The sequence below is a fragment of the Grampus griseus genome (assembly GCF_964374135.1).
Source record: "Grampus griseus genome assembly, chromosome: 15".
In the NCBI taxonomy this organism is placed as follows: Eukaryota; Metazoa; Chordata; class Mammalia; order Artiodactyla; family Delphinidae; genus Grampus; species Grampus griseus.
Window position 1 is genome coordinate 29,133,028 of NC_139009.1, and position 26,923 is coordinate 29,159,950.

The 26,923-nt window shown below is 37.7% G+C and overlaps 2 protein-coding genes across 4 annotated transcripts; one reads left to right on the forward strand and one right to left on the reverse strand.

The window, feature by feature from the left end:
• Positions 1–237: 237 nt before the first annotated feature.
• On the forward strand, positions 238–6,813 carry CEBPZOS (CEBPZ opposite strand). 2 transcript variants are annotated; one of them, XM_082672077.1, is made up of 5 exons: positions 238–305; positions 2,855–2,970; positions 4,020–4,064; positions 4,705–4,789; positions 6,271–6,813. In XM_082672077.1, exons 2-4 carry the CDS (start codon positions 2,856–2,858, stop codon positions 4,785–4,787), a joined length of 243 nt encoding a protein of 80 aa, XP_082528203.1. In that variant the 5' UTR covers positions 238–305; position 2,855; the 3' UTR covers positions 4,788–4,789; positions 6,271–6,813. The 2 variants fall into 2 exon arrangements, with proteins under 2 accessions (XP_082528203.1, XP_082528202.1); XM_082672076.1 differs by lacking the exon at positions 6,271–6,813 and having other exon boundaries at positions 4,705–4,915.
• CEBPZ (CCAAT enhancer binding protein zeta) lies at positions 4,829–26,918 on the reverse strand (the record flags this gene model as incomplete). 2 transcript variants are annotated; one of them, XM_082672869.1, is made up of 16 exons in its annotated part: positions 26,734–26,918; positions 22,137–23,626; positions 17,185–17,416; positions 16,441–16,630; positions 14,936–15,024; positions 12,615–12,668; positions 11,973–12,075; positions 11,795–11,863; positions 10,199–10,265; positions 8,914–9,014; positions 8,399–8,456; positions 8,018–8,088; positions 7,414–7,503; positions 5,957–6,015; positions 5,780–5,861; positions 4,829–4,968 (listed from the first exon to the last, which is right to left on the reverse strand). In XM_082672869.1, the coding sequence occupies exons 1-16, from the start codon at positions 26,887–26,889 to the stop codon at positions 4,829–4,831; spliced, it is 3,051 nt and encodes a 1,016-aa protein (XP_082528995.1). In that variant the 5' UTR covers positions 26,890–26,918. The 2 variants fall into 2 exon arrangements, with proteins under 2 accessions (XP_082528995.1, XP_082528994.1); XM_082672868.1 differs by having other exon boundaries at positions 7,901–8,088.
• Between the last annotated feature and the right edge of the window lie 5 nt (positions 26,919–26,923).

A 26,923-nucleotide genomic window follows, 5' to 3' on the forward strand; every position in this document is an offset into this window, starting at 1 on the left:
TTTCCAGTCAGTGCCCTGGGTTCAAATCAAAGTTCTGGCTCTTACTAACTGTTTAATTGTGGGCAGGGTTAAACTCGCACCTCCTCTGTAAAATGAGATACTCATAGCACCTATCATGACACAAAGTTGTTGGGAGGATTAAATAAAACAATGTAAGCAGCCTGCAGTCAGGGTAGACTTTTAGTAAGAGAACAGTAACGGGTGATTACGGTGTGGGGCGGGGCGGGGCGGGGCGGGCCCAACCCGGGAGGGGCGGGGCTCTGCCAGCCCTGGAGCTTGCGCAGCCCGGCGAGTACGTGCCTCAGGTAAGGTACACGTGCGGGTCTCTTGCTCGCTCAGCTGCCTCCCTTGGCAGGTCTTCAGAGCGGGGAGCAGAGCAGGCTTTTGGGGGGACCTCGGCAGAGTTCTGGGGCGATACGAAGAACACTCGGTGTCACTGTATCCGTCCGCCGGAGGGGCGCCGGCCCGGCCCGAGTGTTTCCGGGTCGCTCAATGACCTTGGCGCGGCACCGGTGCAGTGCTGCTTGCGCTGCGCGTGTGTCGGCGCCTGGCTGGGAGCCCGGGTGGGGGCGAGAAGCTGGGTGTGGGGGGGAACCGGGGGAGCTGGGGAGCTGGCTGGAGCCGGGGCACCGGAGATGCGGAGGCCGCGAGGGGCTGAGGATCGCGGGTAGCCTCCCCGAGGCCACTCTCGGAGGCGTCGGTGGTTGCTTGGCGCTTGACCGTGGGAACCTGGAAAAAGTGCCCTTGTAATTGAACCCGGGGTCGTAGCAGGGAGACCTTGTCCCACATCTGGAGTGTGAGGAAAGACCTCGCTGTTTGAAATGTTGCCTGGAGATGCTGAGCCGCGTCGATCTCCAGCTTTGGTGCATAGACGAGGCGTTTTCGGACGCAAACATTGCACATTTGTCTTAAGCTTGTGCACCCTAAGTCAGCTTCTCAGCCCAGTGTGATGTAACCTCATGACACACAGCCCTGCTTTTCTTCGAGCCCATCAAAGGACTGCTTTATTTTAAACTTCACCTGAGTTCCATCCTTCTCCAAAATCTTGTCTAGTCTTAACTCCGTCTCTGCCCGTTAGTAACCTGTCGTGGATGGCTCTGCCTTTGGTGGTCTTTATCAAATGGGTTTTATCAGTCATTATAAACACCTTTTCTGAAGTTGAGGGACTTGGAATGTAAAATGTATGTATATCCGTTTTTAAGAAAGGTAAATGCTTTACTATACAGTTACTTGGACTTTGTTTTTTGAACCCTTATCCTCTCTCCCTCCCAACAAAACAAAGCAGAATTCTACTTGGAGTCCTTACACTGTGGATCTGACTGCAGGCAGGCTTTGTTTTGTTTTGTGTTTCACCCTTTGAACATTAAAAATAACCCCAGGAGAGCTCCCTGTACTGATCATGGCTTATTTCCTGTCAGTTATGTACAGCATAGTAGTAGACAAAGCAAAACAAGTCTCCCACTCCCTCACCGCCTCTTGGTTATGTGTAAGTTCTTTTTTAACTCCCTCCACTTCACTTCTCTTAGGTAAGAATAATAAAGTTTTAATCTTTTAGTCCCTAGGGTGATCACATTATCAAAATGAGAGAAGGGAACCTGGGGGCTGGCGGGGAGGGACACCTGGTTACAATATTAGTAGGATAATCCTACCAAAGTAGGGTATTTAATTATGCCCACCCTCAGACATTGCGAAAAGGAGTTAAAATTGAATGGAATGAGCGGGAGAGCTGGAGCTGTAGAGTATTAGAGAGGAGGTGCCACCTCACACGGAGAATGGAAAAGTGTTACAGAGCATACACAGGACAGTGTTGAAATCCTGAGTTTAAAAACCACTGTTCTCCTGTCCTTCCTGACTTTGATGGGCACAGCCAAAAGGAAAAAAAAAAAACCAACAACTTGGGTTTACATTTCATATATTCAGTAAGTCATATATGCTATTTTCTTCACTTGTTATATAGCCCTTTCCTTGTTAGCTTTTGCTTTAGTGAAAGAGAATAAAGACTTAAGCCCTTCGTTCTTACTGGCTTTTATTTTAATTATAGGAAGAGAATCAAGATTTGAAGTCTAGTTTTGCCACTTACTGGGTGATGGTGGTCAGTGTTCCCTCATGTGGTCCAGAGGCCTCTTGTATACAAGTCACTTGGAGTTGCCTGCAAAAGGGCAGATTACTGGGCACCAACCCTAGAGTTGCTGAATCAGAACCTGGGGATTGGGGAATTGCTCTCTGAGGCCCAAGAATGTGCATTTCTAACAAGCCCTTTGTGTGACGTAATTAGTTTGCAGCTTAGAATAGCAGCTCCTCAGGAACAAGAACCAGTTTATTGCTCAACTTTATATAAAATGCCCAGAACTGTGGCACATAGTTCAGTATGTTGTATAAATAAATGAAAACTTCTAGCTATAAAACATGTACAACGACTTGCAGAATAACCATACTTTTGTAGGGTACTTCATAAAGAACTTCACATATTGTGCCCATTAGATCATATCTTATTTAATTCCTAGTTCAGCTAAGAAAAAGTTTTACCCTAACTCCCACCATTCTATATTCTTAAGCAATTTAAAAATCTCAGTTCCATAAACTGTTAGTTCCTTTCACAATGCCTTCCATTTTGTCTCCGCGCTGTGCTTTCTCCAATCATGTCTTTGGTTCACTTGTGCCCCTTAGGCATGGAGGTTGAAAACTAGGAAAGTGAGACATGTCTAATACAACTAAGGATACGGTAACTTTAGGGTTTTATTCCTATATAATCATTCAAACTATGGGAATGAATTGGGAGTTATTTTTATAGAAGTGATACTAAGCTTGTATATGCTTATTCAGGTTTACATTTATTTGTTATTGTTAAACTTAGGATGGCCCGTACTATGGATCCACTGGCAAAGAAGATCTTTAAAGGAGTTTTAGTAGCTGAACTTGTGGGCGTTTTTGGAGCATATTTTTTGTTTAAAAAGATGAACACAAGCCAAGGTAATCATAATTCAGAAATTAGTGTTTTGTAGGGGGGTGTACAGTTTGCTAATGCATTTTAGGTTAAATGGCTTCTTTAGAGAAACTGCCTTTTCAGATTCAGTGTATTGATATTAGCCATTTTATAGGCACAAGGGGAAGAAGCTAGGTGTTAATTATTATAGAATAAATTACTCTTCTCCCTAAAAAAAAAAAATTGTTTGTAGACTAGGGAAAATGTTTCATACTTCCATGGATTTTACTAATGAGGGGCATAGAGCAGTGTCCTTGGTCTGGCTTAGCACAGATGGAAAAAATCCAGCCTGCCCATTACACCTCATTGTTTGGTAAGACTGAAAAAGCAAGAGGTAGCATAGCTGAATTGTCAAGTAACCAGTTTCTCAAGCTAGCAGAGTGCTTCCTCTGCATCAATACTAGCCACTAAAAGCCTTTCCCATGCCACTGGCCATCACCAAAAGTGCTTTGTCATTTTGTGGGGGAAATTTTATATTAGCGCCTTCAACTTTTAAAATCAGAAAGTGCTACTTTCTCTTTCCCTAAAGCAGGGAATAGTAGTCCTGGGGTGGTGGCCATCTTTGAAACTTGTCATTTGCCTTCTTAACGGATGGAAGGGCATAAAAGAAAACATCCAAACAGTATTTAAAAGGAAAGTAAAGTTTAAGATCACTTCAAAAATTGGGTGTAGTGAAGTCTTACGTCTAATTCTCTAAAAAGGTAAAATGGCATCCATAAAAAGTTTATAAAATTACACAAGGGAATTTCACATTAACACTGAAAATTTGCTTTTAAGTACCATTTCAAAATAAATTACATCATATATATAGGCCAAGTTTTAAAAACTCCAAAATAACTAGGGAAGGCTACATATAAGGTTTAAGTGCAATTTACACCCTATTTAAAAAGATACAGTTCCTGGATTACCAAGGACTTTAACACAAATTTCTAATAGGATTCCTATCTTATAGACCCTAAAGCTAGCACTAAATTATGGCTCCATGTGTTAAAACAATGAATTTCTAATCATGCCTAATTTTAAGACTTTTCTTTAGATTTCAGGCAAACAATGAGCAAGAAATTCCCTTTCATCTTGGAAGGTATGTTTTTCCTTAAGTGAAATTAAGAGTACAAAACAACTTCTTCAGGTAACCTTTATAAATTGTTTCTTTATGACCAATTACGGGCTAAATGGCTTCTTAATTTTGTGATGCCAGTTTCCAAAAATACTGTTCATTTCTATTTTCACTCCTTCTGAGAACACAGTGGAGAAAATTCTCATCCCAGTTAGCCAATGGGTGAATCCAGCTAATGGGCTGGATTCGTAATTCTTCCAGTGGGTTAAGAATGTAGACTTTGGAATGAGACATATCTGAGTGTGATGGAATCAAATCCACAGCTTAAAACTTAAAACCAATCTCTGGTTTGCGAACGAGCTTTTTCTTTCTCATCAAGTAGAGATAATGATGCCCATCTCATGAATTGTTGTAAGGATTAAACAAGATAACATTATGTAATTACTTCACACAGTATCTGGTATAAAGCAATGCTTAGTAAATAGTGTTCATTACAATGATTAGCAGAGATGCTAGAGCTTATATACAACACATGTATCCTACTGTCATCCTTTTCATTTTACCATGTAGAAATAAGGGGAAAAAATCTTGATTTTTTTCTCAATATAGTTTAATTTTAACACTTTTACATGATTTCATAAATGACAGCTATTTCTATTTATAGTTTATTACAAATCCATTGAACACTCTGGAATGTATGGCATCAGAGAGCAAGATCAAGAAAAATGGCTGAACAGCAAAAATTAGGAGTAAGTAGAATTTTAACTTGTAATTTACTTAGAAAACACTCATTTTCTTTGCTTTTTAATTTTTTGAGTGGTTTTTGGCCTCTTCTTTCTAAAATTTTTCTTCCTCTTGATGATGCTTTTCACATCTCTGTTGTGTAACCAGTCATCGCGTTCAGCCTCCCACCTAAGCTGTTTGAGACCTTTGAGGAGGGAGAAAAAAGATAAGCACATTGTAGACTCTTGGAGGCCCCACCAAACATCCTAACAGGAACTTCCAGTCTGCCATGACCTACAGTCATTTCCCATCCACTATGTAAACCCCTCCTCGGTTGTTGCTTTCCTTCCATATTTACCGTCAAAGATTTACTATTTACAGCAAAGGAACAAATGCTTCACAGATTTTATTTCCCCTGAACACTTACTGGTGAAAGAAGAGCAGCCAGTAACTATCAATATCAGAAATAATTAAAATGCCTATATTTATAAAGTTACTTAGCAAATTCATATTATATAAAAATAACCTGCTTCCATAAAAAAAAAAGTAACTTTTGTAGGCTGTAGTCTTTTTCTGTAGTATAAATACTTTTTAATCCCATGTGCTCTGCAGACAGAGGTGAAAAAGCCATTCTTTTCAGGTTGTGAGGAACCATTTATCCCTTCTTACTATAAAAAGGTCCTCCAGGGCTTCCCTGGTGGTGCAGTGGTTGAGAGTCCGCCTGCTGATGCAGGGGACACGGGTTCGTGCCCCAGTCCGGGAAGATCCCACATGCCGCAGAGCGGCTGGGCCCACGAGCCATGGCCGCTGAACCTGCGCGTCCGGAGCCTGTGCTCCACAACGGGAGAGGCCGCAACAGTGAGAGGCCCACGTACCGCAAAAACAAAAAAAAAACAAAAAAAACGACAAAAAAAGGTCCTCCAGAAATATTCAGATTTTCAGAAATTCTAAGTTAAAGCCTAAGTTAGTTAACCTAATTCGAAGTTAAAACCTAAATAAAAATTCAAGTTACTTACTTGCATTATCTTTGTTAGCCATGGCATTCATGCCAATGTTATCAAACTTGGATCCCGTATTTTCATCCAACAGGTGGCCAAACTTTGAAAGAAAAAGGGGGGGATGCATGTATTAGAAAACTTAAAAAACAATATCAATAGAATAGCTAAGTGCTTAAAGTAGTACATTAGCCTTACCTCTTCAGCAGATACAAATAGGTTGGAGTCATTGAAATTTCTTTTTTTTTTCCTTGGTCCTTAAAAAAAAGTATAAGTCTAGATTATTAAATTGTAAATCCAATGATTTTGGATAAATATAATCTTCAACATAGTTTTGTTAAAAATATATATTTGGGTTAAAACACACAATTACAATTATCTTCTAGTATCATTAGGTAGCTGGCATTTAAAGACAGAAAAATAACTCAAAAGTTAGTATAAGGTTTTTTTTTTTTAAGTTAATATCCTAAATAGGACTGTTCAGGTGACAACAGTGTCTTCTTGTCTTTCAGATTTGACCATCGATCAAAGTTCGTCCTATTTCACAGTATCAGGCAAGATTACAATTCTAAAGTTGACATGGATGGATTTTAGACTATTTAAGTGTAAACTCTAAGTCAGAGGTTTCGTTCTAAGAAACTGATGGAAGGTTTGTTTATGATGTGATAAATGGAGTTTTGTTTACTACTCAAAATAAACCTGTTCTTTAAAAAAAACTCCCCTATAATTCTTAACATATAAACCTTTCAAAATAGATGATATAGTAAAATATCTATTTTTAATATTTATTACATTTTTTCTTTTCCATTATAGTTTATTAGAAGACATTGAATATAGTACCCTGTGCTATACAGTAGGACCTTGTTTATCCAATTTATCCTCCTCTCCTTTGCCCTTTGGTACCACAAGTTTTTCTTCTATGCCTGTGAGTCTGTTTCTGTTTTCTAAGTAAGTTCATTAATGTTTATTACATTTTAACTCACACTATCTAAAACTATATTAACTAAAAATATTGCTTTTATCCATTTTCACTTTACCTGAAACAATACTTAAAACTCTACATCAATGTCTCTACTAGAGCCACTTTGGAATAAAATTCGTCATAAAACATTTATTGTGCTTTCTACATTTTTACCAAAAACTTAATATTGTCACCTGATACAGTACTTTTTTCCTTTTATTAGCACCATAGAAATTACACTAAAAGACATAATCTGTTACCATATACTTTAAAAATTCCTATCTGTTTTATATATTTTTGAGGTTATAATCATTTTGTCACGGCAGATCTCATTAAAAAAGGAAAATGAAGTTAATAAAGAGCATGGGTTTTTAGATGGGTCAAATGGGAAGGATAAGAGTTGATAGAGAAAAGGAAAAAGGCAACAGGTGTCTATGGAAAATCCATGGCTTACGTATTATTGAATGGTTTAAACATGAATGAAATGATGATCTAGAGCTATTTAAATGAGAGGAGTGAATTTGGGAAGAAAAAATAATTGAAGGTGGATGTGAGAAACAACGTTTTTCATATATTAAAAATATGTTTAAGACTTCTTATCCATTAGAAAAGTTAATTTCCCAAAATGATAATGAACAATAGCTTTCCCATACTCATTGCTTAGGTTTAAAAGAGACTCAATACATTTTCTTACCTTGAAATGACCCAGCAAAGTCAAAATCATTTGCACCTTTTCTCTTGCTTTTCTTACTATTGACTTTGAAGCTGACATCATCATCAAGTTCTGTTACCAAAAAAAACACCGCTGTTATTAAGCAATTTAAGAAAACAGTAGAACTGCTATAGGGCTATGATGATGAATATTGATTAACTTTTAAAAACTACAAATTACCATTACCAACATTTTAAAAAGGCAATATAACAGCTCGACAGGTATAGCACAGATAGCCTCACTGCTGATTAAAATAAAAGCCCAAAACAGAAACTCAACTGCTGATAAAACAATAACAAAAAAACCCTTCAGTTTCAAATGAGAGGAGAAAAAAGGTCCTCTTTAAATTTCTGTCTGATCTGAGTATTAATCTGAATACAGGGTAATATTAAAAAGCCTTCAACAGAAAAACTAGCCTATGCTGAGGAAGAAAGCTCGTTTGTTTTTGTCTTATATTTTAAAAGTTTACCTGGAATGCCCTCATTTTCATCATCTAACACATCCATGAATGTTCCTCCATCTTCCTCAATTTCACTAAATTCTTTATTCATACTTCCTAAGGAAACTTCATCATCATCCAAATTACCAAGGTCCTCATCTTCTGAATCTTCATCTTCTAAGTCATCCTTAGCTCCTTTTGCTTTCTTCTTCATGTTGCTGAAGAAAAACAACAACTTGAAATGTAAAAGAGAACTTTGTTTTCTCAAGGATGTTTTGGTGACCAGCAGGGCATTAGGCTGTTAACAGAATTCAAAGGAGAGTGACAGACAGCTCAGAGCCTTTATTTAATATACTAACGGGCATTATAAAGGTCCAAAATGAAAGAACTGTGTCCACTTCCCAAACTTCCTTCAATACCTAATACCTTTCTCCTATACAACACATATTCCTGTGCTCCACTGTTCCGAGGGACAATAATTTGAGAAATGCTGGGAAAAGTTAAAAGAACTGAAGAAAAGTATTTTACCTAGCAAAGTCAAGGTCATCCTTTCCAGAGGTGAAACAATTATCATCTTCAAACGTGTCTGCCAGAGAACAATATACAAATTGTAAGACGTAGCAAGGAATAACAGAGTTGACATGTCTTATATTTGAATCAATCAACACATCATGATTTGGCTGTTCATGATAAGTAAACACCAAAATGATATACATTTGACACTGATGGTGTTTTATTAATCTAAACAAACCCATGAATATGCTGACCTTAACTAAATCCCTAAACTAAATGCGTTCCAGTTAATTTTAGCTTCTTTCTACAGTTCTTTTACGGAAAGAGGGAAAATATCAAATAAAACAATATTTAGCAATTGCAGACCTTTTTACTCCATTAGAACTATTTATGTGCTTATTTTTAGTAGGTGTAATATGATATGCAACATGTGAGCTCAATGTAAGCTTATCTAATTTCCCATTTTATTTTCAGTCTAAATTCCAATAAAATTTTTCTAACTCTGTGGATTATAAAGGTAAACAAATTACCAATCATCTTTTCAAATTCCTCATCATCCACATCTTCTATACTTTCTTCATCTTCATTCCATTTTTGTTTCAGTTTAACACTAGCAACTTTTTTATAATACCTAAAATAAAATGCATGTTATATATTTGATAGTTTTATCATAGGGCCCATTTTACTATAATCAAAGCACCTATGGCCAGTGTCACAAACAAGTGTAAAAACTGTTAACTCAGCTGGATATAAATGACTAAAATCTGTATTTATTATAGAAAAACTAGTTTTGAATTCAAAACAGTTCAAAACTTTTGAAACGTGAAGTATAGTAAATTTCAATGATTTAGGCTTGGTTCTTCATAAAAACACCTTAACTCGTCTTAATTAAATGGCACCGTAAAAGGTTGTTTTAGCATCAGCACGACTGCAATGATACAAGTATTCGAATATTAGAAACTGGGGCTCTAAATGACCTGTAATCACAGTATTTTATCAGTTAGACTTTTTCTTCTATCAGGGTACAGTGAAACAGCATTCTGCAGATGGGATCATAGCCTCAAAATTGTTTACACAAAAAATTTTTTAAAAAAGCAAACCAGGGACTTCCCTGGTGGCGCAGTGGTTGGGAATCCACCTTCCAATGCAGGGGACACGGATTCAAGCCCTGGTCCAGGAAGATCCCACATGTCGCAGAGGAACTAAGCCTGTGCGCCACAACTACTGAGCCCGTGCACCTAGAGCCTGTGCTCTGCAATGAGAAGCCCGCGCACCGCAACGAGGAGTAGCCCTCGCTGCAGCTAGAGAAAGCCCGCACACAGCAACGAAGATCCAGTGCTGCCAAAAAAAAAAAGGAGCAAACCAAATCGAACCCAATTACCCAATCAACCAGATGAGATAATAGTTCCTTTACTATTACAAGGCATTAGTTTTAATACTAGTAGGTTTAGGACTTATCTCCATAGTAGTGCAGTGTTTTGCTAATTCTACGCAGAGCCATGTTTTGGACAAATAACTCATGAGTTACAGATTTAAGCCTGTAAGAAAATTACTAGAGTAAAAAAACTTTTTTCAAAGTCAAGGTTCTTAAAATTTATGCTAAATTATTAAAAACAAAACCCTCAAATTTACTTGTTTTAGTTTCATTTATACATCTCAACATTAGCAAAATGACATTTCTAAACTCCCCTCACAAAAATGGATTGACATATCGTTCGCCCTTTTCAAGATAGGCCTATGTTAACAAAGCATTTATGGAATCTAAAAATTTTAAATTTAACAGTTCTCCAAATGAAACAGTATTAAATATATTACCTGTAGAAAAACACTTCATCCTCTGGTATTTGACTTTCTTCTTTTGCAAGGAACTCCTTACTGTTAACTAGGAAAACAAGTTAAGAATTTTATTTAAGTAATTCTTTTTATGTTATTCAAGCTCTTAAGACTAAATACAGAATACCTATAATTCTTTAGAATCTCTCTAAAGTCTCATAATGTGAGGAAGTTGAACAGAAGGCATCTTATAAATTTATTTATTTATTTATTGGCTGTGTTGGGTCTTCATTGCTATGCGCGGGCTTTCTCTAGATACAACGAGCAGGGGCTACTCTTCGTTACGATGCGTGGGCTTCTCACTGTGGTGGCTTCACTTGTTGCGGAGCACAGGCTCTAGACATGCAGGCTCAGTAGTTGTGGCTCATGGGCTCTAGAGCGCAGGCTCAGTAGTTGTGGCGCACAGACTTAGTTGCTCTGTGGCATGTGGGATCTTCCTGGACCAGGGCTTGAACCCGTGTCCCCTGCACTGGCAGGCAGATTCTTAACCACTGCGCCACCAGGGAAGTCCCTGGACAGAAGGCATCTTATAGTGCGAAGGACAACCTCTAGAAAAGTCTGTGTGGAGGAAAACCAACATTTGAAACTTCATCGGCTACAATACAGTTTGTAGCCATCAGTGCGTCACAGTGAAAGAACAGGGTTCTCTTGTCCTCCAATTGCATCCAGGATCCAAATTTCAAGAGAAACAAAGACTCAAAAGAGTTCTCTTAATAATCACTTTAAACTCGTCATTTTTCACCTTGGAAAAATGACAACAATGCCTGCCATTCTGGGAATAGGAAGCAAACACAGAAGTATCCACAATTTAACTTAATACTGAGGAAAACTAAGAAACAAGAATAAGGAACTACAATATATTAGTGTTTCCTCATCAGAATAAAAATTTCAGGCTCATCTTGGTTAAAAGAGTATTTGGCTTCTGATTCCAACTCTAACTTTGGGCAAGTCCTTTTGTCTCTGGACCTCTGTGATGTAAGTTAATTAGAAATTAAATGATTTATAAGTTGCAACTGAACCCTAGACTGTGAAAAAAAAGGAGCTGGGATCTAGTATGTAAAGAAATACCTGCTGTGAATACAAAAGCAGAATTAGATCCACAAGATTGGTACTAAATACCTGTTGAAAGAAGTTTAAAATGAGGCTCTGTGACAAAATCTGTTGTGGGTATTTCCACCAAGCCCATTAGAGAGCTTAAAACGATCTGAGCTGTAAAAGGTAATTATATATGGGGGGTGGCGGGGGCAGTGTCACTGATAAAGCTATAGCTTTACCTATAGATGATACAAGAATGGCAAATGCTAATTGTTGAAGATGGGTGATGGTTAGGGGTGGGGTGGGGTGGGGTCCATCATATCACTTGTGTATATATGCTTTGGATATGTTTGAAATTTTCTGGGAAAAAAAAAAGGCCCAATCTCAGTAAACTTGAAAATGCGTACCAATCTTGGCAACAAAGATGGATAATATCTCTGGTGCTTAGGTTTTATTCTGATAAAGTAGAGCAAAGAATAACACAATTTATGTGTTACTGACTTGTACTGTTGTCAGGTTCAACCGTCCAGGCTTTATACTTACCAGCAAGACTACGAATATCCTTCATAAAATGTTTTCTTTTTGGCTGCATCACAACACTGTCTGTGTTTTCTGAAATGTAAAATCAAGACAGTGTAATGTAAAACCTAGTTATATATGCTCATGTTGTTTATTGAATATTAACAGGGAAAGCCAAAAAATTCATCAAAGAGAAGCGTACCTTTCCCTTTATGTGGCTTTGGATTTCGGTATACAAATCGATCCAAGAATCTCATTAGTGTGAAATCCTGTAGTGGATCCCCTGAATACTCAACATAATTTCCCTGAAAGGTAGGGGGAGGGAATTAAGAAATTATATATATACATCCAGAGAAAAAACAAGAAGAAAAGCATAAACATCTATTACATTGCTTCGAAGGCACAAATACGCAATAAAAGACCCTTCAAATATCCCTCTCATGCATGTTATTCTTTTCTTGAAGAAATTAAACACACACTCATACATATTCTACAATGCACTGCTGATTTTATGAATAGTCAAATAGTATTATGTAGGTTATCTAACCATTAACCAGGAACCAAACCCCGACTGGCAAACACGACAAAAGGGAAAGGGGAGGGCAATCTTTCTTCAGGAGCAAAGCCAGGATGTAGTAAATAACTCTTGTGGTTTTGTAATATCCTATATTTCCATTCATCTCAGAGTGGGAAGAATTATCTGCTGCTCTGTATCAAACAAGTCATTGCTCCTTTACAACAGCAGAAAAATGTACACGATTCTATCTAGTAAACACTGACTAATTATTATCTAAAACTGGATTATTTTCTTTAATTTCTTGTCTTCTGAATATTTGAGACTTACCTGAAGGATAGTCTTTGCAAAAAGGGCCACAGAGGGATGAAAATGCTCAGAAAGCTAAAAAGAAAAATGTGAAGTAAGGTCAACTCCTACCACAGTTGCAGATTATTTAAGAAAATACAAAAAACTGAAACTTAAGCCGATACATCAGAAGAGTGATTCAAAATTTTGGTCTCAGGAACACTTTATATACTTAAAAATCAAGGACCTCAAGAGCTTCCGTAATTTAAGTGGGATATATCTATTGATATTTACCTTATTAGAAATTACAACAGAAAAATTTTAAACACTTATAGTTCATTTAAAATTAACAATAGGGCTTCCCTGGTGGTGCAGTGGTTAAGAATCTGCCTGCCAATGTAGGGGACACAGGTTCGAGCCCTGATCCAAGAAGATCCCACATGCTGTGGAGCAACTAAGCCCGTGTGTCGCAACTATTGAGCCTGTGGTCTAGAGCCCACGAGCCACAACTACTGAGCCAGCGTGCTGCAACCACTGAAGTCCGTGCACCTAGAGCCTGTGCTCCACAACAAGAGAAGCCACCGCAATGAGAAGCCTGTGCACCTCAACAAAGAGTAACCCCCACTCGCCGCAACTAGAGAAAGCCTGTGCACAGCAACAAAGACCCAACACAGCCAAAAATAAGAAAATTTTAAAAATAAAAAAAATTAACAATAAACCTATTACATATTAATATAAATGTTTTATGAAAAATAACTTTCAGAATAAATATTAGTGATAAACGTAGCATTATTTTACAGTTTTACAAATCTATTTAATGTCTGGTTTAACATAAGTGGATTCTCATATCTGCTTCTGTATTCCATGTTATTTTAGTTGAAGTATATGAAGAAAATCTGGCTTCACACAGATATATAGTTGGAAAAAAGAGGATTAACCAATAGTCTTTCATATAATTGTGGGTTTTTTTCCTTTGATACTATATAAAAATTGAAGATTAGTTGCAGTATGGAATCTGAAACCCTATCAATCAGCTTTTGGTACTTGCTACTTAAAATTAACTGGTCTACAGTGAATGGATCTTTTATCCATGCTTGACTTCATAACACTGTGTATTAGTCATATGGAAAATACTGACTTTGTGAGTTATGCAATTCTTCCAAATGCTGGTCACATTTCATTCAGTATCACAAAAATCACATTGTTAGTATCACCACTCCTTTCAATCAGAAAAGGTATCGAGAAACTGTTAAGCTCAAGATGGTGGTTACAGGAGTTCTAAAATTTTAACCTTTGCTTAAAAACTTGAACTTTATCATTGACAACACATACTGTCAGCTGTTTTGATTGAAGTAACAGGTTCACGTCATTCATTTTCAAGAAAATATCTCCCAAATACCCAAGTCTGAGTGACCAGCCTGTCAGCCAGACAGCTTAGCTGAGTTTCCAACAACTACACAGGCACTTTTCGTTGAGACATGAGACAACCCTCATACTTAGGTCTGCAGCAGAGTGTGTTATGTGTTCTTGTTTTATATATATACACACAGAACATTAAAAAGACATGTATGTACTTTGGAGTCAAGATAATAAAATCAACAGTTTTTCCTGCCTCATCATTCTTATGTGATACTGGCTTTTTTCCCCGGCTGCAAGTATATGGCAATGAAGAATGTAATGCCCATGAGTGCAGCTTGGTACTACTGTCTGTATTTGCTTTAAGGCACCAGCAGTTTTATCCATTTCTTTAATACCATCAGCGCCACTGTCAATAGTGACAAAGGCAAATAATGTCCTGGTATCACTATGAAAGTAGTTGTGACTTTGCAGACTCGCTAACAAGGTGTCAGGGACCCACAGGAGTCTGCATGGGTAGACACTTGCTTTAGCAAAAAAAATCATAGAAAGCTTATTAGAAATATGCGTTCCTCTCACATATTTAAAAAGTAACTTTGCTTGCAAAAAGTTCTATTATCACAAAACCTTTCAGAGATATCTAATGCATAAAGCAAAATTTAGCCATTTTACAGAGCCATTGTATGCAATAGTGTGCTTACAAAAAGCAAAATTTACTTATAGCCATGTATAACATCCTTATTTTGCATGCACATTATTTAAGATTTTCTACACGTGAATGTAGAAATGTGTAAATTTAATGTTTTTCAGAGGCAACAGAAATATGGGTTATAAGGCATTACAGCCAGGTGACATACTTCAAATTACTTTCTTCTGCCAATTAATGTCTAAATAACTAAACTCCTATATTTATCACTTATAAGAAAAATGGAAACTTCAAGGTGTTAAATCCATGGGGGCAAATATATAGCACAGTTGAATTAAGAGACAATTTGAAATTATTTTACCTTTTTGAGTTCCCAAAGACTTGTATTTTCAGCTCCACAGAACAAAGGGTTTCTACTGAATGGATCATATGTGTTTAACTGTTTGCCACCTGAGAACACAAATATAGTATTTCTCAAATGCTCTATTCCTAGCCCAAGAGGTCACTACACCCACCGGGATCAATGCTGTCACTGACAATTATTAAGTATCAGCATTTTTAGTTAGCCAGGCATCCTACCTAGAATAAAAACTCCAAGCCACCAGAATTTATCTTGGTACCTAAGCTAGCATTTGCTATTGAGTAAACCAGGCAGCATATTTATCCCAACTACTAAAAGCTCCCCTTCAAAATTTATCCCCTTTCAAATAGGTACCCATTTCTCGGTCAATTAGGTCATAAGTGTTAAGATGACAAATGACCTGAAGATGAAACAGGTCTAAATTCTTTTGGAGCTTTACAGTACACTGAATGTTTGTCATTAAATTATGCCCAGAAGTAAGTCTCACTTGGAACAGGTTTTATATTATCTTCTTCATGTTTTTAGCAATTCCGGATTAGAAAATGTAAAACAAGGAAACTTCAGAACACGCAAGGAACTGTCTACTTCACAATGCACGTGCTTGTCATCCTTCTAAAGGATTATTCCCAATTTAGCCTTCAGGGCAACTGATGGATTCTTTTAAAAACTTCCTGGTGGCTACCATATTTCTCTTTTATACTTCACAAGCAAACTAAAGTTCAGAGAGATGAAATAATTTGAACCAGAGTCCCACAACAAGTTTGAAGAAATGGGTCTGGCACCTTTCTTGATCCTCAAGGCTAGTGTGCTTTTCTTTACAGCCTCAAATGAAAAGCCTGCATTTCTAAGATTTCTTTTGGCTCTAATAGTCTATTAATAGACTTAATTCAGTTTGTGTGTATGGAAAACATAGTTTCTATATCAAGAATGTTTTCAATCCTAAAACATTACTTTAAGGAACTACAGAGGGTAAACATGATGCTTGAACAAAGTAACCACAAGTTCCTCACTATTCACAATATGTAACCAAATACCTTTGTAAATCAAACTTTGTGTACACACGTGTTGTTTTCATATATGTTCCATGCAAGAGGCCTTTACATGTACAGATAAAGATCAAGAAACTAAAACTCATTCAAAAGTATAAACTTATTACACTTCAGCTGAAGGAAAAGAGATCTACTGTGCATCTAACATGGCCACATTTTTCTCACTAAATCTTCACAGCTCCAAAAGGTATCTGCTTTAATTTCTAAGATTTAAATTATTTTAAAAGATGTATTTATTATCTGTAGTACTGTTCATAAGTAAGTCAATGATTCACTATATTAAAAATTTACTTCTAGGATCCTAATTATATCTGGTTATGAGTGCTCCCATCTAAAATAAAGCAATATTGAGGACTTCTAAAATGGTATAATATTAATTTCTATTAAGATTAAAGGGGAATCCAGTTCCTCGGTTTAAAAATTCAAGAAAATAATTTAAAGATTTAAGAAACTCACCTTTCAAATTATCAAAGTGCACCCAAGAAGCAGACTCTAACTTTTTGGTTTCCACATGACGTTCAGACACAGTTTCTTCCATCTCAACTTTTTTCATGGTATCTGTATCTGTTTCTTTATCTGCATCAGTGAATTTTTCTGTTTCTTCATCATCTCCTATGTCAATAAAATATTCTTCCTCATCAAACTCCTAAAAAAAAAAATGGTTTAATGAATCTGGGTTAATCAATGAGAAAAGTATTCAATTACGTGAAGTAGTTTTGAAGATTTGTTTATTGCAATTCTGATGAAACGTGAAAGTTCCATCAATGGAATTTAGAATGAGAGGAGGCCACATTCTTATTCCTAAATGTAACAGAGTTAAGTTTTGAGCCAAGAATCCCTGAGACTTTGAAAGCATTCAGCCCTCAAATGAATTTTTGAGTTGTTGTAAATAACCCTACGAGGTAGGTGCTATTATGTCCATTTCACAACTGAGGAGATAGGCTTAAGAGATCTATTAGCTCTATAACTGTAACTATCTCATATAATCACATTTTAGGGTAGTTTCTTATGTGTAAAGGGGTGAAGCAACATGCCCACCTAGTAAACTGTACACCTGGGACTAAAATCCAGGTCAGTCTAATTCCAGGACTCACACTCTGCTCCAGAGAACTAACTAAGTTATTGTCACTGAAGCAAAGAAGAAAAATACCAAATATATTTCAGAACCCACTCAATTTAAAAAGCAATTGTAAAATATACCGGAGGATCATCTAGTTGACTTCTTAAACCTGGTTTTGCTTTAAGGATCTCAGACACGAGATATAAAGCTCCACATATGAATGGCGGCATCTGTTCACATGTAACTTGAAGTAACCTCTTCACAAAAGCCTTCACCCTCCGCAACACGATGTCAGCTTTCAGAGACTTGTAGACAAGGTTAAGAAACATGGCTTGCTTAGAACACAACATTAACCCCGGATCCAGCATCTTCCTGCAAAACAGAAACGAGATTGTGTGTATTCATAAAACATCCCCATACCCAGCAACTACTAGAGGCAACTACTAACCTCATCTTAGTCAGGAATAACCTTGCTGCTTATTTTAGAACAAGAGACCATTTCTGCCCTAAGATGGAAGATGGAAGTCAATGACCAGAATTGAAAGAGTGATGGTAGTACCAGGGGGAAGAAAAGCCACAGAAGCACGACTTTCTTTTTTGTGTGTGGTTTCTTTTCTCTTTTCCAAGTGGTTTTCTATTCTCTAGACCAACAGGGCACAGCCCTAACAGTATAACTTTTCATATAGATAAAGAACTGCACATGGAAGGCTAATCCAAAACCAAACAGTGAAAACTGACCTATGAAAGCAGTCAACTAGACCAGGGTTCTTATCCTTGCATCACTACCTACTAGCTGGGGGACCAGAGGCTGCCTCCACATGGCTCTAGTGAAGACTGTACATGTATAGTAGAATACTGAATTGTGAGAATCTCTTGTTCAATGTACTACCTGTGTAAATCCTTCCTATACACTATTCTGTGCCCAGAATGCTATTCTCCAACTGTCTGCACATCCATAGGTTCCTCCATTATACTCTATCTCAGTCCCACGTTTATCTTCTTTATAGTTTAACACCTTTTGTTTCCTTTCTCTTTTTCCCCCAAAGTCCAATGGAACAGGGACTGTGCCTGTGTTATTCACTGTTGTAACCCCAGTGCCTGGCACTTAATAAGCACTCAGTATTTGTTGAATGAGTAAGTGGTTCATTCCATGGCAAGTGCTTGTTCAATATCTCTCGTGACTGAGGACTGCTCACTCTCACTCTAGGAGCACAATCCAATTTTGGACAACTCACTTTTGCCAGAAAACATCTTCTTTATCCACAGCTGAAATTTGCTCCTGTGTAATTTCCAACCATTAATTTTACTACTGCCTTCTGAAGCAACACAAGCAACAAGAGCAAAGTAAACAAGTGGGACTACATAAAACTTAAAAGCCTTCTGCACAACAAGGGAAACCATCAACAAAATGAAAAGGCAACATATGGAATGGAAGAAAATATTTGCAAACCATGTATCTGATAAATGGTTAATATAAAAAATATATTAGGAAGCTCATACAATAGCAAAAAACTCCCAAATAATCCAATTTAAAAATGGGCAAAAGACCTGAATAGACGTTTTTCCAAAGAAGACACACAAATGGCCAAAAGGTACGTGAAAAGGCTCTCAACACTACTAATCATCAGGGAAATGGAAATCAAAATCACGTCGAGATATCAACTCACACCTGTTAGGATGGCTATTATAAAAAAGACAGGAGTTAACAAACATTGACAAGGATGTGGAAAAAATGGAACCCTTGTACACTGTTGGTAGGAATATAAATTGCTACAGCCATTATGGATAACAGTATGGCAGCTCCTCAACAAATTAAAAATAAAACTATCATATGACCCAGCAATGCCACTTCAGGGCATATATCCAAAGGAAATGAAATCGGTATCTCAAAGAGCTATCTGCACTCCTACATTCACTGCATTATTCACAATAGCCAAAGTATGGAAACAACCTATGTGTGTGTCAACAGATGAATGGATAATGAAGATGTGGTATATACACACAATGGATTATTATTCAGCCACAAGAAAGAAGGAAGCCCTTTTTGTGACATGTATGAACCTGGAGGACATTGTGCATAGTAAAAAAAGAGAAAGACAACTACTCTAATGTCATGTATATGTAGAATCTTAAAAAAAAAATCAAATTCATAGAAACAGGGAACAGGTTGGTAGGGGGTGGGGGAATGGGGAGATGTTGGTCAAAGGGTGTAAGCGTTCAGTTGCATGGTGAATATAGTTAATAATACTGTATCGAGTACTTGAAATTTGCTGAGAATACATCTTAGGCATTCTCAACCCCTCCCCCCAGTAGTTAACTATGTGTGTGAGGTGATCGATGTGTTAATTAACTTGATTATGGTAATCATCACAATGGATACATGTATCAAATCTTCATGTTGTATGCTTTAAATATATACAATTTTATAGGTCAACAAACTGGTTAAAAAACCCACAACAAAATAACCTAATTATATTTTTACACGACAGCCTTTCAAATACTTGACCATTTACTATAGCTATTATTTGTCCTTCTCTCCCCCAAAGTCTCTCTTCTGCAGGCTACTGAGATATTATCTCATACAATAATTTTTAAATTCTCTCTTTATCCTGTTTGCTGAATCCTAGAGATGCTCCAAATGGTCTGGACCCCCAGACATTAGGACACCCAGAATTAATACAATCCTCCAGATAACCACTCCAAAAGTGGAATCAATCCTTTTGTTCTAAGCACTTTAATTTTTTTCTACTAACACCAGAAATGAAAATATTTAACCTTGTGAGGCATTTTCATATTGCTCACATATCTAGTTTTCCCCATTTGTCAGTTCCACAATTCTAGTACCTATTGGTGATATTCTGAGAAAGTCTATGTTATTCATATAATCTTTGCTATTCCACTTTCTCTCTTCTCATTTGAATTTTCAACATTGCCATCCATTTTGGCACTCATTTTAAATCATAAGTTCCATTACGCATCAAGAGAAAAACTTGAGAATTTAGATGGTTGTTGTCTCCACCATTTGACCCAGAATATGTTCCTGGAGTTTTTGATAAATCACGTTTTTGTAAACCAAATCACTTCTTCATTTCTTTTACCCCTCAACTAATATCAGGGAATTTTTATTTAAAGGAGTTTTAATAAAACCAAGAGAAAATAAATACTTTAAAAAGGCTTAGAAGCCCTTTGAGGGAATCCATCTGTGAGAGCTCTTGACAAACAGTAATTTAAAGAGTTTAGGAATGTACTCCTCAGAGATGTTAGACTGTTGTGTTAAACTCTGAGATGTTAAACGGATATTAGAAATATGTTTTCCAATAGATTCCACACACTTTCTAAAAATGAGAAATTCTTATGACCCTCAAAAGTTACCAAAAAACCTAATCCTAAAACCTCTACATTTTCAGCCTTGGAAGTCTTTCCAAACTAAAAAAAGTTTTAAAGTATTTATTACTTTATTTTTATTGATTTATTTTTTGCGGTACGCGGGCCTCTCGCTGTTGTGGCCTCTCCTGTTGCGGAGCACAGGCTCCGGACGCGCAGGCTCAGCGGCCAAGGCTCACGGGCCCAGCCGCTCCACGGCACGTGGGACCTTCGCGGACCGGGGCACGAACCCGTGTCCCCTGCATCGGCAGTCGGACTCTCAACCACTGCGCCACCAGGGAAGCCCCTGCTTTATTTAAAAACAAAAATTAAAACATTTCTTTTTGGCCACAGTGTATGACTTGCGGGATTCTTAGTTCCCCAACCAGGGACTGAACCCAGGCCACGGCAGTGAAAGCGTCAAGTCCTAACCACTGGACTGCCAGGGAATTAGGGTTACGGTACTTTAAAAGACTGTAGACTCTTAAGAGTTGTGGAAAGGCCTCTGAGATTCTTTTTAGTGTATCAGTGCAATCAGGGCCATGAAACACCATGAACTCCAAGTCAGTAGGCCTGGATTTGCCACCTAACTTGGCCTCATACTGTCTGTGAGACCTTGCACAAATTATTGTACCTCACAGCCTGGAGAGCTGTTAAGAGGATTAAATTTAAGAAATGTATGTGAGTAGTAATAATAATAATGATGATGATAATGGTAGCAGCCAGCACGTACAGAGCACTTACTATGTTGTTGGGCATTGTTAAATTCATACCATACACTGACGATGACATGGGTTTCCAAATACATTAACTCCTTAATCTTATTAAAATCCCAGTTCTGTCATTTTTTAGCTGTGTAACTGTGGGGAAGTTTCGTAATCTTCATAATAACCCTACGGGATAGGTGCTTCCCTTGACATTTTATAGATGAATAAAAGCACAGTAAAATGGGATTGATCATGTTTACCAATATGGTTTTAATGAGGATTAAGTAATTTGTCCAAAGTTACACAGCAAGCTAATGGCTGGTATTCAAATCCAGGTCATGTAGCTTAGGTCCAAGATATTAACCACTATGTTACGTTTCTCACAAGATATATGTATGTAAAATTAGAAAAATGAATTAGAAGGAAATACATAGCTTGTTGGTGTACTTCAACAGTTCCCAAGTGTACAAACTGTTCAAAATATCAGCCCTCAGTGGGTGCACTGCAGGACAGTTGCAAAATTCAGTAAATCTAGTACCAAAGTCTTAATCCCAATATTTAAGAAAAATTCCAAAACTGCAACCCCCAACCCTCCTATCTAAAAACATTCTTGTTTACCATTTGTCCTCCGCAATTTGAACGGAAGTGCCTCTAGAGGTGCGAATTTTGTTCACTGTGCTATATCCCGAGTTCTGAAATAGTGCCCAGCACATAGTTGACACTCAAAAAATTCTTGTTGAATGAATGACTAAATGGCTGTGTGAAGGACAGGAGGAAAGAAATACAGGACCAAGGATGGGGACTTCTCAAAATAAAAAATAATAAATGACGTATTCAAAACATATAATACAGATGCCCAACAGGGAACCAAAGATTAAATGACTCAAAGTTGGTGAATAGCAAGTTGCTGAGAGGGGCCAAAGATCCTACTTTCTAAGTCTTTCTATTGCCCCACAGAGGGGCACTGCGTTATATTAGACCACATTACTTCTCATTCACACACTGGAATAGTAGGTACTTACCGATATAATGCTGCATAATATCGATCTGATATCGTCTGCTGAGAATTCATTACTTGGAAGAGCAACATTAAAGCCTGCACACTGGTATTAAAATTCACCATATGTAGCACTTTGAACAGCGTGTCAACCTGCTCCCTCACTTTGTCATCACCAGTCTGGGCATAGGGATATGCCCTATTCACTCCTGTTAAAAGGGCACTGAGCATTTTTGACTCAATATCTTTTTTCTTGATGCAAGTCCGAAAAAAACAAAAATAAAGAGTTATTAGTTTGTTAGCTAATTCACTTTCTTCATGGGAGAGGGCCATTTGATTTAAAAAGCAAATTGCATAATACTGGGCTTTGGAGCTGATATTTGAACGGAAAAGCAGTCTTTCTACTTCACTACACACAACTCCTTTCATATTGGGATGTTTACAAAGCAATGTCTCCAATAGATGGGAGGCTTTGGTGGCTATTCTGTTCTGAGGATCTCCCAGTTTATTTACCACCTGCACAAGAAGGGCCTTTTCTTCCTCGGGTTTGTTACAAAGAAGCTCATGAGCCACTACAAGGGCTCGAATTTTGGTGGTTACTAATGAATCATGACTTAAAGTGTCTAAGACTTGCACAAATTCAGCCACTAAGTGTTTCAGCTGGTGTTCAAAATACCATAATATGAGTCTTCTATCTCTTGAGTCCTTGTTGCCACTGGACAACTGTTCTAGTTTGTTGAAAGGATGCTGGCTGAAAATCCGTAGCTTTCGACTGTCTGGCAAAAGGTCTGTAATGAGTAACTCTTTGAAAGTATCCAAAGCCATGAGGCACTGCTGTTTGCTGCCCTTCTTTTTAACAAGGTTCAGGAGAGTTTCTACAAACTGGAGTGTGTGAATAGCATCATCCTGAATAAGAAGAATCATGGCTGCCATTCTGTCACCTAGCGTCCCTGATGACACAATTGCCTTCATCCAGGTAGAAGAGGCTCCCTTTTGATTATTTGTCTTATTTTTGAATAAGTTGATTTCATGTTCATACAACTTCTGAGCCAAGGTTTTGTACTTAGACACAACATCCCGAGGCTGGGGTCCCAAAGAGTATTCATTGCTATACTCCAGATCATACCATTTGCCTCCAGACTTAAGTAACAATGTCCGTCTCTCAAAAAATTCAAAGATATCCTGTTGCTTATCTCTCTTTGCTTTTGTTATGGCACTGCTGTTCTCATCAGAATGTTGTTCTGGCCTCTTCTTATTTTTCACCTTACTTTCACTTCCTACTGTATTTTGCTTTTTATTATCTACTTTAGATACTCTTGCTTCTTTTTTGCTGCCTTCTTGTTTTTTAGCTGGTTGATCTTCTTCAATTAAGAAAGCTTTTGCATACTTGGCTAAACTAAGATTCTTAATAAATGCTTCCAATTCACCCTGCTGAAGATCATCAATTGCTCCTTTTTTGCCTCCATCCACCACTTCCTCATTCTCATCCAAAGCAGTCAGCATAAGGTAATCTTGCTGCATAAAAATATAAGTTAAAAATAAGTTACAAATCCAACAGTTTAGTTAAAACCTCAAAAGTTAGTTTGATACCTATATCCTTGAAATCAATTATCCATGAAATTGAGTTATCACAGTATTGCCTAGGCTCCCACCTACACCCAAAGTACTTACTTGATAGATCAAAGATTTAAATGTGAAAAATAAAACCATAAAGTAATAGGAGAAAGCACAGCATAATTAAAAAAATAATTCCAGGGACTTCCCTGGCGGTCCAGTGGTTAAGATTTCGCCTTCCAATGCAGGGGGTGTGGGTTCAATCTGCTGGTTGGGGAGCTAAGATCCCACATGCCTTGTGGCCAAAAAAACCCCAAAACATAAAACAGAAGCAATATTGTGACAAATTCAATAAAGACTTTAAAAATGGTCTGTACCAAAAATAACTTTAAAAAATAAAAATAAAATAAAATTTTTTAATTAAAAAAATAATAAAAAAATAATTCCAGAGTAGGGAAAAATCTTTCCAAATGTGACATAAAACTCAGGGTCCATAAAGAAAAGAATGGATATATTTATCATTCTCTTACACACAAAACATATACAAAAACTGAAAAGACGAATAATAAGCTGGAAAAAACAACTGGCAACTCATATCAAAGTAATTTGGCTTAATATGTAATATAAAAGTTCCTATGCATCAGTTAAGGAAGTGACAAACGAACAGAAAGATGTGCAAAGGATATAAACAAACGGTTCATAGAAAAAAAAAGTGGTTCTTTAAAAATGTGAAAAGATGCTCAACCTCACTGACATTTAAAGAAGTCCAAATCAGAACCACAATGATACATCTATTTTTTAATCTGCCAGAGAAGCAAAGATAAAATTAAGACAGGTGGTGTTGGGGAAAGGGTGGAGGAAAAGGCACTTTCCTAAATGGTTGATGGAAGTATAAACTGGTACAACTTCTATGGAGAACAATTTGTCAACTTCAGTCAAAATACAAGACACATCCTTTGACCCAGCAGTTCCATTTCTATAAATTTAGGTTATGTATACACTTAAAAATGCGGAAAAAGATATATATGTTCAAGGTTATTTACTGAAGCATTATTTAAAATAGCAAAAGACTGGCAACTTAAATATCCACAATAAATGGCTAGTTAGATAAATTAAGAAAATGATGTTATGGGTATAAAACCAAAGACAGAACTTTATACTGATGTGCAGGGATCTCTAATAAAACAGTAAGAAAAAAAAGACTTAAAATATTATATAGTATGGTACCTTTTGTGTAAAAAATAACAAACATAGGTGTGTGTGTGTATTTGCTTGGAAGATATAGAAGACACAAAAATAATTGCTTCCTGGAAGGGAAACTGCATGGCTGGAGATAAAAGTGGGAAAGATTTTTCATCATGCACCCCCCTCCTTTAAACAAAACAAAACAAAGCAAAAACCAAAACCTTTTCGTAACATGTGCATACATTATGTACTCAAAAATTAAATACAAGGGAGACGCAAGAGGGAAGAGATATGGGAACATATGTATATGTATAACTGATTCACTTTGTTATAAAGCAGAAACCAACACACCATTGTAAAGCAATTATACTCCAATAAAGATGTAAATAAATACAACCCAAGTACAGAGCAAACTGAATCTGCCCCAGTAAGTTGCATTTCTCCTGCCTCTAATCGCTCATCCTCCCCCTCCCCATGTTGCCCAGAAAGTCTAGTCTGAAAACAAAACATTTAATAAAAAGCAAAGCTCTGTCACATATTTGCTACAAATCTTCTAAGGTTTCCCATCAAATTCAGAACATAAGCCCATCTTCTTACCTCTCTGACCTCATTTCTTTTTTTTTTAAACATCTTTATTGGAGTATAATTGCTTTACAATGTTGTGTTAGTTTCTACTGTATAACAAAGTAAATCAGCTATACATATACATATATCCCCATATCTCCTCCCTCTTGCATCTCCCTCCCACCCTCCCTATCCCACCCCTCTAGGTGGTCACAAAGCACTGAGCTGATCTCCCTGTGCTATGTGGCTGCTTCCCACTATCTATTTTACATTTGGTAGTGTATATATGTCAATGCTACTCTCTTACTTCGTCCCAGCTTACCCTTCCCCCTCCCCGTGTCCTCAAGTCCATTCTCTACATCTGCGTCTTTATTCCTGTCCTGCACCTAGGTTCATCAGAACCATTTTATTTTTTTAGATTCCATATATATGTTTTAGCATATGGTATTTGTTTTTCTCCTTCTGACTTACTTCACTATGTATGACAGACTCTAGGTCCATCCACCTCATTACAAATAACTCAACTTCGTTTTTTCATGGCTGAGTAACATTCCATTGTATATATGTGCCACATCTTCTTTATCCATTTATCTGTCGATGGACACTTAGGTTGCTTCCACGTCTGACCTCATTTCTTACTGCTCTCCTCTCACCTCACTTGCACTATTTTTATTGTTCCTGGAACTACAAAACCAAAAAGGCTCACTCCCTTCTTTCCTTCAATTTTCTGCTCGAAAACTCGGGGATGGGTCCCCCGATCACCTCGTTTAAAACTGTAACGCCTCTTCCATTTATTATCCTCCCTCCCCGTTTTAATTTTCTCCACTCAGCGTCTGATATACAATGTATTCCAAAGTTTGGTTACTGTTTCTTTGCCTTAATTAGGATGTAAATTCCAAGAGCGCAGAGAGCTTCTTGGGCGTAAACTGAGCGTGTGGGTGTACTTTGTGAGAATAGAAGTTAAATTCCAATACCAGTGGGGCTCCAAACACTGATACCACGAGGTCAGGACCAAAAAAAAGGTCAGTCCTCTCCGACCTGATGGAGTGCCAGTTATACTACGTCAATAAATGAGATGACGCCTACATCCTAAGAAAAGACACGGCATAAAAACGTTCAATTCTAAACGACTTTTCTCTTGCAAAGAGCAATGGGAAAGAAGTGCGGGAAGCGCACCGAGCACATTTCGAAACTGGGATCTGGGTCCACGACGCCCTCCCACTCTGCAGCTCGGGGGCTGCCGCGCCACTTGCCCGCGCCACTCGCGGGACCACTCCACGCGCCTATGTCTCCCTTCTCCTGGAGTCCAAGGCCATTACCTTGGTGCCTCCAAGCCGTAAAACCTCCTGCAGGGAGAACCCATCGTCGGCTTCATCGTTAGCATCCTCGTCGTCCTCGTCCGGATCTTCCACCGCTTCCTCCGGGAGCCAGGGCCGCTTGGCGTGGAACTCCAAAGGTTTCTTAGCAGCCGCCATGGCAAGCAGAGCTCACGCACACGGCCCAAAGTTT

Coding starts and splice junctions, on each gene's coding strand:
- CEBPZOS (XM_082672077.1), top strand. CDS start 2,856: ATGGCCCGTACTATGGATCCACTGGCAAAGAAGATCTTTAAAGGAGTT. Junction 2,971..4,019: donor AAAGATGAACACAAGCCAAG/GTAATCATAATT, acceptor ACTTTTCTTTAG/ATTTCAGGCAAACAATGAGC. Junction 4,065..4,704: donor ATTCCCTTTCATCTTGGAAG/GTATGTTTTTCC, acceptor TTCTATTTATAG/TTTATTACAAATCCATTGAA.